The sequence below is a fragment of the Carlito syrichta genome, unplaced genomic scaffold (assembly GCF_000164805.1).
Source record: "Carlito syrichta isolate Samal-C Ts95f unplaced genomic scaffold, Tarsius_syrichta-2.0.1 Scaffold312570, whole genome shotgun sequence".
Taxonomy (NCBI): domain Eukaryota; kingdom Metazoa; phylum Chordata; class Mammalia; order Primates; family Tarsiidae; genus Carlito; species Carlito syrichta.
The window spans coordinates 185,629-200,955 of record NW_007256666.1 but is presented as its reverse complement, the minus strand read 5'-3'; the positions used below and the strand labels follow the sequence as shown (position 1 = coordinate 200,955).

The window sequence follows — 15,327 nt, the reverse complement described above, 5'->3', positions numbered from 1 at the left end:
ACTGTACCCCACAAAACCATAATAAAAACTACTGATTAATGAAAAAAAAAAAAAAATGTGTAAGGCTGTCAGGAAAGAAATCTTTAAATGTTATTAAGGGACACAAAGTAAGACTTGAGCAAATAAAAAGGCAGATCACAGTCTTGAATAGGATGACACATCATAAAATGTTCTTACTGCCTAAGCTGATCTCAAGTTTAATTCATTCTCAATAAAAATACCACAAAGATGCTATTTGAAACTAGATAAACAAATTCTAAGGCTCAAAAGGAAATTTCTAAGCCAGTAATAAAGTATGATCGGCCTTCCTAGCTGTTAAAACCTAATATGACATTACTGTAATTTAAAAAGTCCATATATTAAAACATATGCCTTAAATATATGGTAAATATGGCACTTCGAATCAGCAGGGAGAATAAAGATTCATCAGTAAGTGGTTTGGGGACAACTAGCTTGCCAAAATGCAGTTGACATCCTATCTTATTCAACACTCCAAAATAAGTTCCAAGAGGAGAAAACTCTAGATGTAAAAAACTAAATCCTTAAAATATTAGAAGAAAATATAAGACGATTTAAAAAAATCAGTTTGGGAAACTCTGTTAAAATGTTATGTGAAACCCCAGATTCATATGGAAAATATAGAGATATTTGATTCCTAAAAAAAAGTGTTCTTTTCTGTGGGACAGAGGAGAGGTAGGAAAGCAAGAAAGAGGATGGGATAGTGATAAGAAGCAAGGGACAGGACCAGGACAAGGGGAAGAGACAAAGCCAGAAGGGAAAAGCAAGAGGAGGGGAGGGGAGGGAGGGAGGGAAGCAAGGAAAGGGATGGACTCCTTAAATTCTTTTAAATGAAAAACTCACAGGGTTAAAAGATATGCAACAAATTGGGAAAATGTTTCGAACTCATATCACAGAGGGTTAATTTTCTTAACATAAAAGACGCCTATAAATCAATAAGAAAAGCATAACAATGAATAGAAAAAATGGGTGAAAGACATGTTAGACAATTAACAGAAAATAAAATAAAATTATCTCTCAGATACATGAAAAATGCCCTATCTCTTAATAAAAATGCAATATAAAACAGACTCGGAGATATCATATTTTTCACCTATCAGATTGGCAAAAATAAAAGAGTTTGATAATATTCTGAGTTGGTTATGGTTTGGGAAAACGGTTTCTGTCTTATAATGCTGGTGGGAGTGTAAATGCTGCAGCCTTTATGGAGGGTATATTAGTCAGCTTGGGCTACCATAACAAGATAACCCAGACCGGATGGCTCAGACAACAGAAAATTATTTTCTCACAGTTCTGGAGACTTGAAGTCCAAGGTTACTGACTTCAGCTTGGTGTCTGGTGAGGCCTGTCTTTCCGGATTGCAGACAGCCGTCTTCTCACTGTGTCCTCACATGGCTTCTCACTGTGTACATGCAGAAAGAGATAAACTTTGGTGTCTTTTCCTCTTCCTATAAGGACACCATTCCTCTCAGATTAAAGCCCTACTCTTATGACCCCCTTTAACCTTTATTACCCCCTTATAGGCCTTATCTCCAAATCTAGTCACATTGGGGGTTGGGGCTTCAATTTGCAGGGAGGACAAAACTCAGTCCATAACAGGGGGAAATTAATTAGTATCTACCAAACCTTTAAATGTCTATGCTTTTAATTTAGTCATTCCACTTCTAGATATTTATTGTTGCGGTCTGTGCGGCTGTCTTGAGTAGTCCCGAGAGAGAGGGGCTAGAGATTAAGAAAGATACAGATGGAAGGCTGAGGCGGAAGGATCACTGGAGCCCAGCAGGTCGAGGCTGCGGTGGCCAGGAGCGGCCACGGCACTCCAGTCTGGGCGACAGAGTGAGACTCCAACTCAAAAAAAAAAAAAAAAGAAAGACACAGACACAAAGGCATAGAGAAAAACTGTGGTCAGGTGGCGCACTTTTCTCTGATGGAGGAGACGCCACCCCGAACTAGCTCAGCATGTTTATTTTATAATTAAGCACAAAGAAAGTTGGAAGGGATTTAAGGTCTGTGTGGGAACCACAGAGGAATTATGTTGTCACCTAGAAGGCGAGTTGTCTTATAGTTATTTTGTTGTGGCTAAGGCTTTATTTATGTTATGTGTTATCTGGATGTGTGGGCATCTGAGACACTGTTTTGTGTAGTAGGCTGTATCTCTTACAGCCTGTCTTTGGCTAGGATGTAGAGCTTTTAAGCGAGACCTTGCCTATGAGCTTGGGGCCATTGAACCAGACCTTGTCTTTGCTTAGGCCTTTATTTAAGGCCTGTTATAGTGACAGTGTTTGTCTGTTCCCCATATTACATCTACTCCCAACCTCTCCCCCTTTTTTGTTTTCTAAATGTAGGCGATGGACAGTTATTGTGGTGGCTGTGAATTGGCATTGGAGGATTTTGCATCTGACTGGCAAAAAATAAAGGAGGATTAGAGCAAACATGAAAAATTTAGAATATATCAAGCAGAATGTTTTGTTTTGTTTTGAGTTGGAGTCTCACTGTGTCGCCCAGACTGGAGTGCAGTGGCCGCTCCCGGCCACCGTAGCCTCGACCTGCTGGGCTCCGGCGATCCTTCCGCCTCAGCCTTTCAAGTAGCTGGAACTACAGGCGCGCGCTACCACGCCCTGCTCATTTTGATCTATTGTAGAGATGAGGTCTCGTCAAGTTGCCCAGGCGGGTCTCGAACCCGCGGGCTCAGGCAATCCACTCACCTCAGCCTCCCAAAGGCCCGGGATTACAGGCTAAGCCACCGAGCCCGGCTGGAATGTTTTAACATATTAAAGGAATTGAATCTTTTGAGATCATTAAGAAGATTTTGTGTTATTTGAGTAGGTTGTAAAATAGGATTTTTATTGTTTTGGATGTCTAGAATATTGTGGTGGAGTTTGAGCAGGTTTATGTTGATGTTATTGTGGCTCTATATGTCTTGGAGGTGTTTTTAAACTAAATTTTAACGTGTGATGTCTTAGGCCTTGTGAATTTTTTTTGTTTTAGACAAGTTTGATTGTGTTATGAGATTTTCTTTTTTTTTTGAGTCGGAGTCTCACTCTGTCGCCCAGACTGGAGTGAAGTGGCCACTCCCGGCCACCGTAGCCTTGACCTGCTGGGCTCCGGCAATCCTTCCGCCTCAGCCTTCCTAGGAGCTGGAACTATTGGCGAGCGCTACCACGCCCGGCTAATTTTTTGATTTACTGTAGAGATGAGGTCTCGCCAAGCTGCCCGTATTTGGCACCAGGAAATCTGTTTTTGAAAAGACAAAGCTAGCAAACTTAATTTTTATTTAAAGTATGTATTTTTTTAAAGCATAGTTTTAATTTTTTTATGATTGTGTTAAGGTTTTGGAACAAGAGAAAAAATGTATTTTTTTAATCTGTTTTTTTATTTTTTATTTTTGGCCTTGGAAATATTTTTATGATTTGGGAAATGGGGTGAAGATTAATTTTTTGTACCTATTTTTTGTTAAAATGGGCAGTGGAGATGTCTCTATCTATTTTTAAGGGCATGAACAGGAAACGGCAGGACCTTAACTGAATATTATTTGGTTTTAATAAAATAGTGAGCGAGAACATAGGCAAAAATTATTATGTAAATGATGATGAAAAAGGCTATTGTCTCAAAAACAATGTTGGAAAAGTGAAAGTAAAGTCTTTAATTTATTAATGTAAGTTGAAATTTTTTTTTGTAAATTATCTGTAGTTATATTTTAACAAGAAAAGTTTTTTTTTAATAATAAAGGCGGTGGGGGAGGGCTAATTGACTTTTGTCTCTTTCCCCTCCCCTGTTGTCTAGAGAAGAAAATTTTTTTGGAGATTGTTAATTAAGAAGGTCATATTTTGGTCTTTGAATACCATTTTGGCTTAGTATTAGTGTATTTGATATTAATGGCAAATTAATAGAATCTTTTTGTAGCTTTCAGTGTTTATAGAATTTTTAAATATTTTTATAAACTTTTACATATCATGTTTGACATATTTAAACCATTTTTTGACATGTTTGAACTTTTTGTTTTATACATTTTAAAATAACCAGCCATTTTATTATAGAACAAAAATGTACCATATAAGAATCTTTTTTATGTAAAATTATTTTTTAATCATTTTTTACCAAAAACATATCTTATATCAACAACTTTTTAAATTTTTTTTTAACCTTAGAGTTTTAACCAAAACTATAAGTTTAACCTTTTGTCTTGAGGTGTCAGGAGGCAAAGGTGTATTTTTAATCATTTTGGTACTGGTTGTTATGACATATCTAGCCTTCCTTTCTCCATTAATAACAAAACTGTTTTCATCAATGTATCACTTTATTTAGGGTTAGGAAGGGGACTGTTGGCAAAGACAGGAACCTACCCACCAGCCCAAGCAGCGGGTTGAAGAATGGGAGGCTCTGGGAAATAAATCCAGTAAGGATTTTTCTTTGTTTTACTAACCTGACAAGTGATGATGGCTAGCATGGCAATGTACAAGGCTTGAGGGGAACTTGGCCCCCTAAGTTGCTTATCAGCCTTGTTTTAAGTATCCAAATTAACTGTCCCTTGAGCAGGGAACCAAGGGCATGTTTTTTGTACAAAACTTAAAAATTTCTCTGAGACCCTTTAACTGGGCAGTCTCTTGCCCAAAGTATAGATTTTAACACTTGAACATACAGACTCCTCTCTTGGGAGTTACAATTATCCATGTTTTATACCCAGCTGAAACTGAATCCGCTCCTTACCTTCCTTTATTTTTAGGTGCACACCTCTCTCAGAGCATTTCTTTGCCTGAGATTAGGAGTTTTCTCGTGCCAGGGTCCCTGTTCAGGCTGCCAGATGTCGTGGCCTGCGCAGTTGCCATGAATGCTCCCGAGAGAGAGCGGCGAGAGATTAAGACACAGACACAAAGACACAAAGACAAAGAAGCTGGGGCCAGGTGGAACACTTTTCTCTGATGGAGGAGAAGTGACCCCGAACTAGCTCAGCATGTTTATTTTATAATTAAGCACAAAGCTGGAAGGGATTTAAGATCTGTGTAGGAGCCACAGTGGAATTATGTTGTCACCTAGAAGGCAAGCTGTTTTACAGTTATCTTGTTGTGGCTAAGGCTTTGTTTATGTTATGTGCACCTGGATGTGTGGGCATCTGAGACTGTTTTGTGTAGCAGGTTGTATCCCTTACAGCCTACCTTTGGCTAGGATGTAGAGTTTTTAAGCAAGACCTTGTCTATGAGTTTGGGGCCATTGAGTGAGATCTTGTCTTTGCTTAGGCCTTTACTCAAGGCCTGTTACAGTGATAGTGTTTGTCTGTTCTCCACATCACATCCGTTCCCAACAATTTATCATGCAAACAATCGAACAGGTATAAAATAAAATGTATACAAGTATATTCAATGTGTTGATATTTAAAATAACAAAAGATTAGCAACTATCTAAACATCCATAAAGCATTAGACAAATTGTGAGATGTGCATTCAATAGAATATTATATAAAGCACTTAAAGGTGAAAAAGAATGAAGGAGCTCTATATAACTGATATGAAAAAAATCTCTAGGCTATGTTGTTAAATGGCATAAGCAAGCTTGAGAACAGCATGAACGGTATGCTTCCTTTGTGTAAAGGGTGTCGGGAGGAGAGTATATACAAATTTGCTTGCGTTTATGTAAAATATTTCTGGAAGGTTACTGCTTCTAGATAGAGAAACTCAGGACCTAGGGGCAGAGTTTTTTTGTATACCTTTTTGTATCTTGGTTTCATGAGGATATATTAATGTGTTGATATTCAAAAAATGAAAACTTTCAAGGGAAAAAAAGACTGACTGAAAGAACTGTGTTTGTTGTTGTTGTTGTTGTTGTTTTTACCATGGAAAGCCCCCTACCTGGAAGGGCAATGGGAGAGATTGTGGGCTGGTTTCCCTCGGGGGAATTTGTTCTACTTCTGTACTAGCAACGAGAATCTGCTCGTTCCTGGTACAGTTCCCATGACAGCGTCACAGATATCTAGTCTCTGGCAGTATTTCTACTGGGCGCTTTTTGGGGAGCCCATGATGAGACAGATACTACTGTGTTTTGGTTGAGCTGGGGAGAGGTGATTGAGAGATGTGAGGGGAGGGAGGCAGGGTGACCAGAAAGTTCTGTCCTTCTGCTTCCTATGACACCCATAACTTTCAACTCCCCAGCCTAGGCAGAAAAATAAACCCTCAGCTGGTGTTTACACAAGAAAGGTTCATTTATTCATTTGTGAAACAAATACTTTTGGAGCCCTATTGAGTATTAAGAACTATAACAGGTACTAGTAATACAGTAGTTAATTAGATAGAAGTGACCCTGCCACCAAGGAGTTTATATTCCAGCAGAGGGAGACAGACATTACTAAGTGCTTACACCATTAGTTATTTGCCTGTCATTGTGATAAGTGCTAGAAAAGAGAGGTTCTGAGCTCTCAGAACTTCAGGGTAGTCTTCCCTGAGAAAGTGATATTTAAGCTGAGAAATAGGGAGGATGAATAGGAGTTAGCTAGGTAAGATAGCAAGGAGTGGAGTGGGAGGAGAGAGAATAGTATGTGCAAAGGTTCTAAGGCAGGGAGCAATTGAAAGAAGGCCGGCCGGGTTCCGTGGCTCAGCCTGTAATCCCAGCACTTTGGGAGGCTGAGGCAAGTGGATTGCCTGAGCCTGCTGGTTTGAGACCAGCCCGGGTAACTTGGTGAGACCTCTTCTCTACAATAAATAAAAAATTAGCTGGGTGTGGTAGTGCATGCCTATAGTTCCGGCTACTTGGAAGGCTGAGACGGAAGGATCGCTGGAGCCCAGCAGGTCAACGCTGGGGTAGCTGTGAGTGAGTGTGCCACTGCACTACACCTTGGGCGACAGAGTGAGATTGCAGTTCAAAAAAAGAAAAAGAAAAGAAAAAGAAAAAAAAAAGCAAGAAGGCCAGGGAGCATGCATCACAGAGAGTGATGGGGAAAGCCAGGGCAAAGGCTTAATCTTGCAGAGTTGAGTTGAGAATTTTGGATGATATCTTCAGAGCAGTGAGTGACCATTGAATAGTAGTTTAAGCAAGGAAGTAAAACAATCAGGTTTGTATTTTTGAAACACTATCCTGGCTAAAATAGGAAAAACAATTTAGAGTGGGCAAAGGGGGAAGAGAGATGATCAATAAGAGACTACTGTCATGGCTTAGGTGAAAGATGATGTGGCCTGGTCGGGGTGTCGGTAAAGATAGTCGTGGGTGGGTTTGATAGAAACGTAGAAGGTTAAATGGACATGACGTGCTAATGGACAAGACATAGAAGACAAAGAAGGAAGATACTCACCATAACTCCCAGGTCCACATAAATTTGTTATGCTGGCACATTTCTTCACAAAGCTCTTTCATAGACACTATTTCATATGATCTGAACTTCAATCTTTTAAGCTACATAAAGGATCATTATTCCAATTTTATTGCTGAGAAAACAGATTCAGGGAGTAGACATTTATTTTACTGAATGAATAATTATTTTTGAAATTTTTATTTTTATTTCAGAGTTGTGGGATACGTGAGGATTTGCTACGGAAGTAAATTGGGTGCAGGTAAGGTATGGGCTTCTAGAGAGCCCTTCTCGTCCTAGTAGCAGATATAGTACCTGGTGGGTAGTTGTGTGCCCTTTATTTCCCCAACTATCCTCCTCCTGCTGGTAGTGACTGGTATCCATTGTTCTGCATTTGTGCTCAAGTATCCAATGTTCAGGGCCCATTTACAAGTGAGAACATGCAGTATTCAGTCTTTTGTTTCTGTGATAGTTCACTTAGAATGATGGTGTTCAGTTGCATCCATGTTGCAGCAAAGACCATGATTTTGTTCTTTTTTATGACTGTGTAGTATTTCATCATGTATATGTACCGCATTTTCTTTATCTGGTCCACTTTTGGTGGGCATCTGAGTTGGTTCCATGTTTTTGCTATTGTGAGTAGTGCTGCAATGGACATATGTGTGCAGGTGTCTTTTTGGTAGAGTGATTTATGTTCCTCTGAGTATATTCCCAGAAGTGGGATCTGAATGAATTATTGAATAGATCAATTAATATTTTGCTTCATTCCAGAAGTAATTAAGAAGACTAACAATGAAACATGATATTGCAGAAGAGCATATTAAAATGATGCACACGATAAAATAATAAAGATGGAGCCCAAATAGAGTAAAGGCTGAGGCTTAAAATGCACATTATAACCTACCTACACATGTGCTGTCCACACACTGGGAACATATCTCTAAACTTTCCAGGAGTGAAGCTTTCCCAATATCTCACAGCCTATGGTAAAGCTTAGCCTTAAACTGAGGTCTTCCTACTCAAATCTCACAAGTTTGATTTCACATGAGCCTTAATCCAAACCACCACTGAGAAGGTCTCTCTTTTCAAACTTCTTTTGAAAATCTGTCAAGCATTTCTGCTTTATATACAGCAGACTAGCTTGTTACCATAGAAAAACTGAATGAAATATTTAAAATATCTGCTCAAAGGCATCAAGGCAGCAAGAATTTGAGGGACCAAAATCTTGGGGAGAAGAGGAGCACAGAGAGATGAGCCTGACACTGATGGCCACTTTTCCATTCATGGCATTTGCTGATGCCTAAGTGGCAAATGAGAGTCTGAGCATCTGAGTGAGTCTTCTGACAGTCTTGTGGAGTTCAAGTTCCAGGGTCACCAAGGATGAGGAGCCTCAATAAACACCCTAGGCTTTTGGTTGGGATCCCAGAAGGGCTATCCCCTGGGAGTCAAAGTAAATTAGAAATAGACCAACCTTTATAAAAGGCCAAAACCTGGTTTTAAATCAGACTTAATTATGGTGCTCTGCCCCTATCCTGACCACCTGCCAGAAAGAAAATTCTCTGGAGGATATTAGCATCATCCAGAGCCTGACATTACCTATGATTACAGAACTCTTTCTCACATTCCCATAGACCCATTCACTATCACAGCTCAAACATTCCCCAAACACCATTGCTATGCCCAATATGTGGCCTGCTCCGTCTCAGGAAGCTCTCATGTAGTCTAAAGCCAAGTTCCATCCTATGGGGTTAGAAGAAAGCCGGATGTGTCTGAGATCAGTACTTTGCGATCAAATTCCTTTTGTCTGTACTGAAAGAGTAGAAGACCCAAAGCTGGCACCAGGTGGTCCCTGGATCCTGGAAAGTCAGGTAGAGAGGTGGTGGTACAAGCTGCACACTTGCCTGCTGGTCAGTGGGCAGATGATAAAGGAGAAAAGCTGAACAATGGGCCCCGGAGAGCCAGAGACCAAAGAAGGACCAGGGTCTGGGAAACAAAGTCTTGCTCTTGCTGCTGCCTTCCCTTTCTATACAGCCAGTCCAGCCTCTCTAGTTATTCACAAGGTTGGGATAGAGGAGCACTTCTGCCACTTCCTTGAGCTTTAGGCTAGCTTCTGGCACTATCAAAGACACCTTTAGGACCAAAGGGCAGACCTCTAGGAGCACTGGGCAGCATGGCATAGTAGGAATTTAGAGTCAGACAGACCATGCTGTGTGATCTTAAACAAGTTGCCTAATTTCTCTGAACCAGATAAAGTCCTCTGACTGCAAATGCAAACCAGTTTTGGTCAACTTGAACAAAAAAGCAAGAGTAAGAGGGAGCTCCTAGGCTGATAGGAAAAAGGAAAGTCAGGCTCAAAACTAGAAGGGGAACTCAGGGATCTGGGCAGTAGGAACAGAAGGCTGATGTGGCTCTAGGTCCCTGCTGTCTGGAATAGATGGGCTACAGGTTTTCCCCTTCTCTGTCTCACTTTACCCTGCAAAGTCCTGGGAGAAGTATCTCTGATTGGTCCAGTGTAAGTCACATGCCCATCTCTTAGTCATGGCAAGGTAGGGCATCTTGGCTACAGATCCAAGGGTACACACTAGAGGAAAAGTAAATTCCCTCAACAACCGTTTACAAGGCTCCTTTTTGCCTGAAGCTGAACTGAGTATTGTCAGACAATTATGCTGAACTCCATTAGGGTTGGGGAATAGGGGGATTGTGAGGTTGGAAACTGGGGATTGGTTGGAAAAGAACTTATAAGCTGGGGATTGGTTGGAAAAGAACTTGTTTGCTCTGTCTACTGCTCTATTCCCCATGTCTAGAACATTTGGTACTTAGACACTCAAAAAATGTTAAATGAATGGGTGGAAGACAAGCTTTGCATTCGAGGAAGGCTGCTGTGACTCAAAAAAGTGACTCTGATGGGAATGGCAAGCTCCTATGGCAGACAAGGGTGGAGAACTATTTGTCCTTCTTAAATCACATGAAGTCTGCTTAGGTCTCAAAGTAGAATCAACTCTGATCCCTGCCATTACAGGATGTGACTGTGATCCAAGACAGAGGAAACAGATGCCTGAAGGTGATCATGACCCAAACTCTTTAGACTGCCGCCTGATGCTGTTTATCACTTGCCTCTTGTTTCATTTCTCCCCCTGCTACTTGTTCTTTCCCACTATGACCTCTTGTCATCTGAATAGCTTGTAGTGCCTGGCTGCTTACCCCACCCCCTCTCCTTCCATCTCTTAGTCTTTGACCAACTACTGGTCTTTTTTCAACTTAAGTGCCACTTCCTCTAGGTAACCTTCCTTGACCCATGATCCCAAGACAGAACTGGTTGGCTCTCCTTGTGCTTTCACCCACCCTGAGCTTATCCCAGTAGTTATATAACTGGTTATACATAACCTCCCATTTATTTCTCATTCTCCACATACTTAGACTTGAGCTTCTTGAGTGCAAGCCCTGCTCCTTCTTGTGTCCTTAGGGTCTGCCTGGCTCAGGGCCTGGTCCCTAACAGAAACTTGGTAAGTATTTGTTGGATGAAAGAATTAATGGCTGTTTAAAACAAGACCCATGAAAGAGTCCGAAGGCACAGTAACTGAAATCTTCCAAGTGCTCCAGAGGTCTATAAGATGTTTCTCTTGGGAGGGGGATGGAATTAACAGTAGCAAATATCTGTCAGGGGATGGGAAAACACCTCTTATCAACAGGGTACCTGAATGAAACGTAATTGTACACCTAACCCTTAACTGCACCCCACAAAACCATAATAAAAAATACTGATTAATGAAAAGAAAAAAAAAAAGATGTTTCTCTCTGTGACATTCTCCTTAAACTATTTCTCATGATTGTCAGGTAATTATAGGGTGAAATAATTGTAGGTTACTTCCAGCTGCCTGCCACCAGCTCCTGATCTGAGCCCACTCTCTAACGGGACGATTTACCTACTACGTAATTGCTACCACACCCCCTTCTCGTCCTCTGATTAACTACACTTACTCTTTTGTTTATAAACAATGGAAGTCTTTCACTTCTTTATTAAATGTGCATGCATTTAACAGGACAAATATCTCAGCCACATAGCCACAGCCTGGAGAGCAGGTGCATCATGGCTTTCTTTCTGCAGAACTTTGCGCAGTGCCAGAGAAAGTAGGTGCATCCAAGAGGAGACAATGGATGATTGGAGCTGCTTTGTGATCAGTAGGACTAAGAAAGGGTGGAGTTTGAATACCCATAAACTCAAACTGCAACCAATAGAAAACTGAGAGTATTTCATTCCCCACTAAAAATCTACCTCATCTCATTATTTGGCTGGCTTTACATCTTGAACCCCAGCCAACCCAAAGTTATCGAGGACTGCAGTGCACTGGTGAACTTGGAGGAAAGAGGCTGGTACTGTTAGAATGGAGGGACCTCTCAGATGTGATATGGGAAAGGATGATTCAAAGGAAGGCCATAGTGAAAAATCTCCCGGACTTTTTTTCCCCAAGACACAAAAATGGCAGGTGGTATGTAAAAAAACACCTGCATGGGTTTTTGTGTTCCTCGTTGGATTATGACTGAGACATCATCTGTAAGTATCTCACTTAGTTATTGACATGTTGACTGTCTGTTTCCCCTGCTCCCACTGGAATGTAAACCCCATGAGGGTAAGGACTTTGTTTATTGCCTTGTCCCTCTATACTCAGAACAGTGCCTGGCATATACTGGGCACTGAATACATGTTTCTTGAATGAATGAAAGAGCTCAGGCATTAAAACAATAGGACACTCCGAGAATCCAGAAAACAGGTGGTGGGCTGCTGTAGGGAAAGTGATGATTACATGGGGCAAAAGAGATAAGAGCAAGTGATGAAGTTTATTGGTACTAGGGAATTAGCTATTAAAACAACAAAATGGCAGCGAGTTGCTCCACCAGTCCTCTTCTTTCCAGAACGTGTGGAGGGCAGTAGGTCATGGCTAATTTCAACCATAATCCTTAACCTCTGTGTCAAATCACACTTCTGAATGAGACTCCATGGAATTCCTGGGCCCTGAACAGATCCCAAGGAACTGTGCAGGTGACAGGGAGCTATCCATCGCTGGCACCCCTCACTGCTTGTATCAGAGCCCTAGGAAACTGTTGTGGTGGGGAATGGCAGAGTTTCCATTTGAACTTGCTCCTTTTCCTGAAAGTTAAAACCCACATGTCCAGCTCATTATCCCAGAATTTATAACCCAGAGTCTACGTATATATTCCTATAACCCTTGATGTCCTTAAATTTGTTGCTGCTCATATTAACTTGGATCTGCCTTTGGCCACTCTTGAAGGGGACAGTCTCCAGAGTGATGCTGTCTCTGTATTGGGGTGCGAGGACTCCAATGCTGCAGCAGAGAATGGAGCATATCAGGAAACCATAGACATTAGGATACCTCCAGAGCCCCTTTCTACTCAGCTTCCAAGCTGAGTGGAAGGGAGAGTGTCTGTGTTCCCTTCCCAGTATTCTGAGCCTGGGCTTGAAGCCCCTGTCCAGAAAGAAGGATAGTGTTAATCCCAGGGAAAAAATGGAAGAAGCTGAACACTCCCAATACTTACAGGACTCTCTGCTGTTTCTTGAAGAGGCCACTTCCTTCCATGGTCAGCACACAGTTTTCAACCTGCTCTGAGAGGGGGTTGGAAAATATCACCTGTATGAAGAGTGGCTGGTTCACAACGGCTGCTCCTAGAACCTAAACAGAGAGCCAGAGCAGGGGAAGAAACAGAGAATTAGTCCTCATTCTCCAACTCATGGACATTTATGGACAGCACTGTTCTTTGGAGTGGCAGGATATGCCACCCCAAGATACGCAACTTTGTCATAAGGATGACTTTGAGCTGAAGACTGTTGAGAAGAAACAGATATAAGAGAAGCTCTCTGTTCTCCTATTTGCCTAAAAGCGGACATAAATTTACAAAGATGTTCCCACTCCCTCTCTACTAGGAAGAACAAAAGTTAAACACTGAGACACCCGGGCTTGGTTGCTCAGCCTGTAATCCCAGCGCTTTGGGAGGCCAAGGTAACTGGATTGCCTGAGCCCGCGGGTTTGAGACCTGCCTGGGCAACTTGGCGAGACCTCATCTCTATAATAAATAAAAAATTCGCCGGGCGTGGTAGCACGTGCCTGTAGTTCCGGCTACTTGGAAGGCTGAGGAGGAAGGATCGCCGGAGCCCAGCAAGGCGAGGCTGCAGTGGCCGGGAGTAGCCACTGCACTCCAGTCTGGGTGACAGAGTGAGACTCCAACTCAAAAAAACAAAAAACAAAAAATACCGAGACAACCTTAGACCCTAATCAGCTTGGAGACAGCACCAGAGGAATCTTTACAATAAACTTTACTAACTTGCCTTTATCCATCATGAGTTTCCATATACCCAGCTTCCCACAATTTGATGCCCCCAAAGACTCAAGATCCTTTTCCTTTCTCTTGTCACTTCTTTTCAAATGTATTGCTCTGGCCAACAGATACATGAAAAAGTGCTTGCCTCACTAATCATCAAAGAAATACAAATTAAAACCACACTGAGATACCACCTAACTCCAGTCAGGATGGCCATCATCAACTCAAAAACAGCAGTTGCTGGAGAGGATGTGGGGAAAAGGGAACACTTTTACACTGCTGGTGGGAGTGCAGACTAGTACAACCTCTGTGGAAAACAGTTCAGCGATTCCTAAAAGATCTAAAAATTGACCTTCCATATGACCCTGAGATCCCCCTACTGGGAATAAACCTGGAGGTATATTCAAATCACTCTGTGAAAAAGATACCTGCACATATATGTTTATTGCAGCATTGTGCAAAACCACAGAACCAACCGAAAGAGGACTGGATTAAAAAAAAGTGGTACATGTACACGATGGAATATTACACAGCCATAATGAAGCACAAAATTATGAAATTCACAGCAACTTGGATGGACTTAGATAGTCTGTAATACTGAGTGATCTATCACCAGAAACAAAGAACTGAGTACCACATGTTCTCTCTCATAAGCAGTCCTTGATCAATTATTGTAATACTATAAAAAAAGGTTTGACAGTAGTGGGAAACTGCTGGGTGGAGGGTGAGTGGGGGGTGGCAGGGGGCAGGGTTGGCAGTAGTGTGAATCTGCTGGGGAAGGGGGAGGCACATCTCATCAACAAGGGTACTTGCATAATGAACATTTGTACACCTAACCCTGAAATGTACCACACATCTTTAAATATGTATATATATATTGCTTCTTTGCTAAGGTGCTATATCAGCCCAAGTTCTAACAAAACTTTTGAGTTTCCCCACCAGGGGGCTTCATGGGCTCACTTGGCAGGGTCTAGGAGGCTGGGTGACCTTGAGGAGACAGCACTGAATGGAAGTGAGCCCTTGTCTTCCTACTCAGAAGCCCACAGAGTGCCAGAGCAGGAGGGGTCCTCAGAGACCATTTGGTCTAATCCCCTCTTCCAACAGTTCAAGATGCAGAGGCCCAGGGGCTTGTCCAAGGATGCACAGTCAGGAAATGGCAAGTCAAGTCCGAGCTGACCTTCCAGCAGGGATCTTCTCTCCAACTGAGACCCTCCCATCAGGGCTTACATTTCTTTATGTTGACCCCGGGGAAGGACAACAGTAGGAGGTGGCAAAAGAGAGGACCTCTCCTACTGTCCACGACACCTGCTCAAGGGTCCGGCCATGAGTTCTTTCATGGTGCAAGAGGATAAAGACTCTCAGATAAACCCCCTTCCTGGAGCACCAGAAGAGGCAAAGGAAAGGAGGGGATGCCTTTCTGAGCTGGTCCAGGCTGCCCTCTCAGAGGGCTTCGCTCCCTCCCAGCTGGTTCCAAGGGGCCCCACATGCCATTTGCAAGACTCTTGCCTACATTAACCATGATGCTTGGGTAGGTCAAGGTGATGATCTTGTTTGCTAGGATTTTCTTGAGACTGTTTTTCTCTTCAGCTATGGCACTGATGCGGATCAGCTTGTCTGTTGACAGGTACTGGCTGTACTGGGCATAGGAGATTTTGCAGGAGTAGGTATTTGCTGGAGAGAGAACACAAGGATAAGGTGAGGGT

The 15,327-nt window shown here is 42.1% G+C and overlaps 1 protein-coding gene across 2 annotated transcripts in view; it reads right to left on the bottom strand.

Annotated features, from left to right (window-relative positions):
- Positions 1 to 12,467: 12,467 nt before the first annotated feature.
- TGM5 (transglutaminase 5) overlaps positions 12,468 to 15,327 on the bottom strand; it is a 31,706-nt gene continuing 28,846 nt past the window's right edge. For both annotated transcript variants that reach the window (XM_008069938.1, XM_008069939.1), the window contains 3 exons: positions 15,135 to 15,295; positions 12,845 to 12,978; positions 12,468 to 12,633 (listed from right to left, as the gene is read on the bottom strand). In XM_008069938.1, coding sequence (XP_008068129.1) covers positions 12,480 to 12,633; positions 12,845 to 12,978; positions 15,135 to 15,295 — 449 coding nt within the window. In that variant the 3' untranslated portion in view covers positions 12,468 to 12,479. The remainder of the gene's footprint in view (positions 12,634 to 12,844; positions 12,979 to 15,134; positions 15,296 to 15,327) is intronic.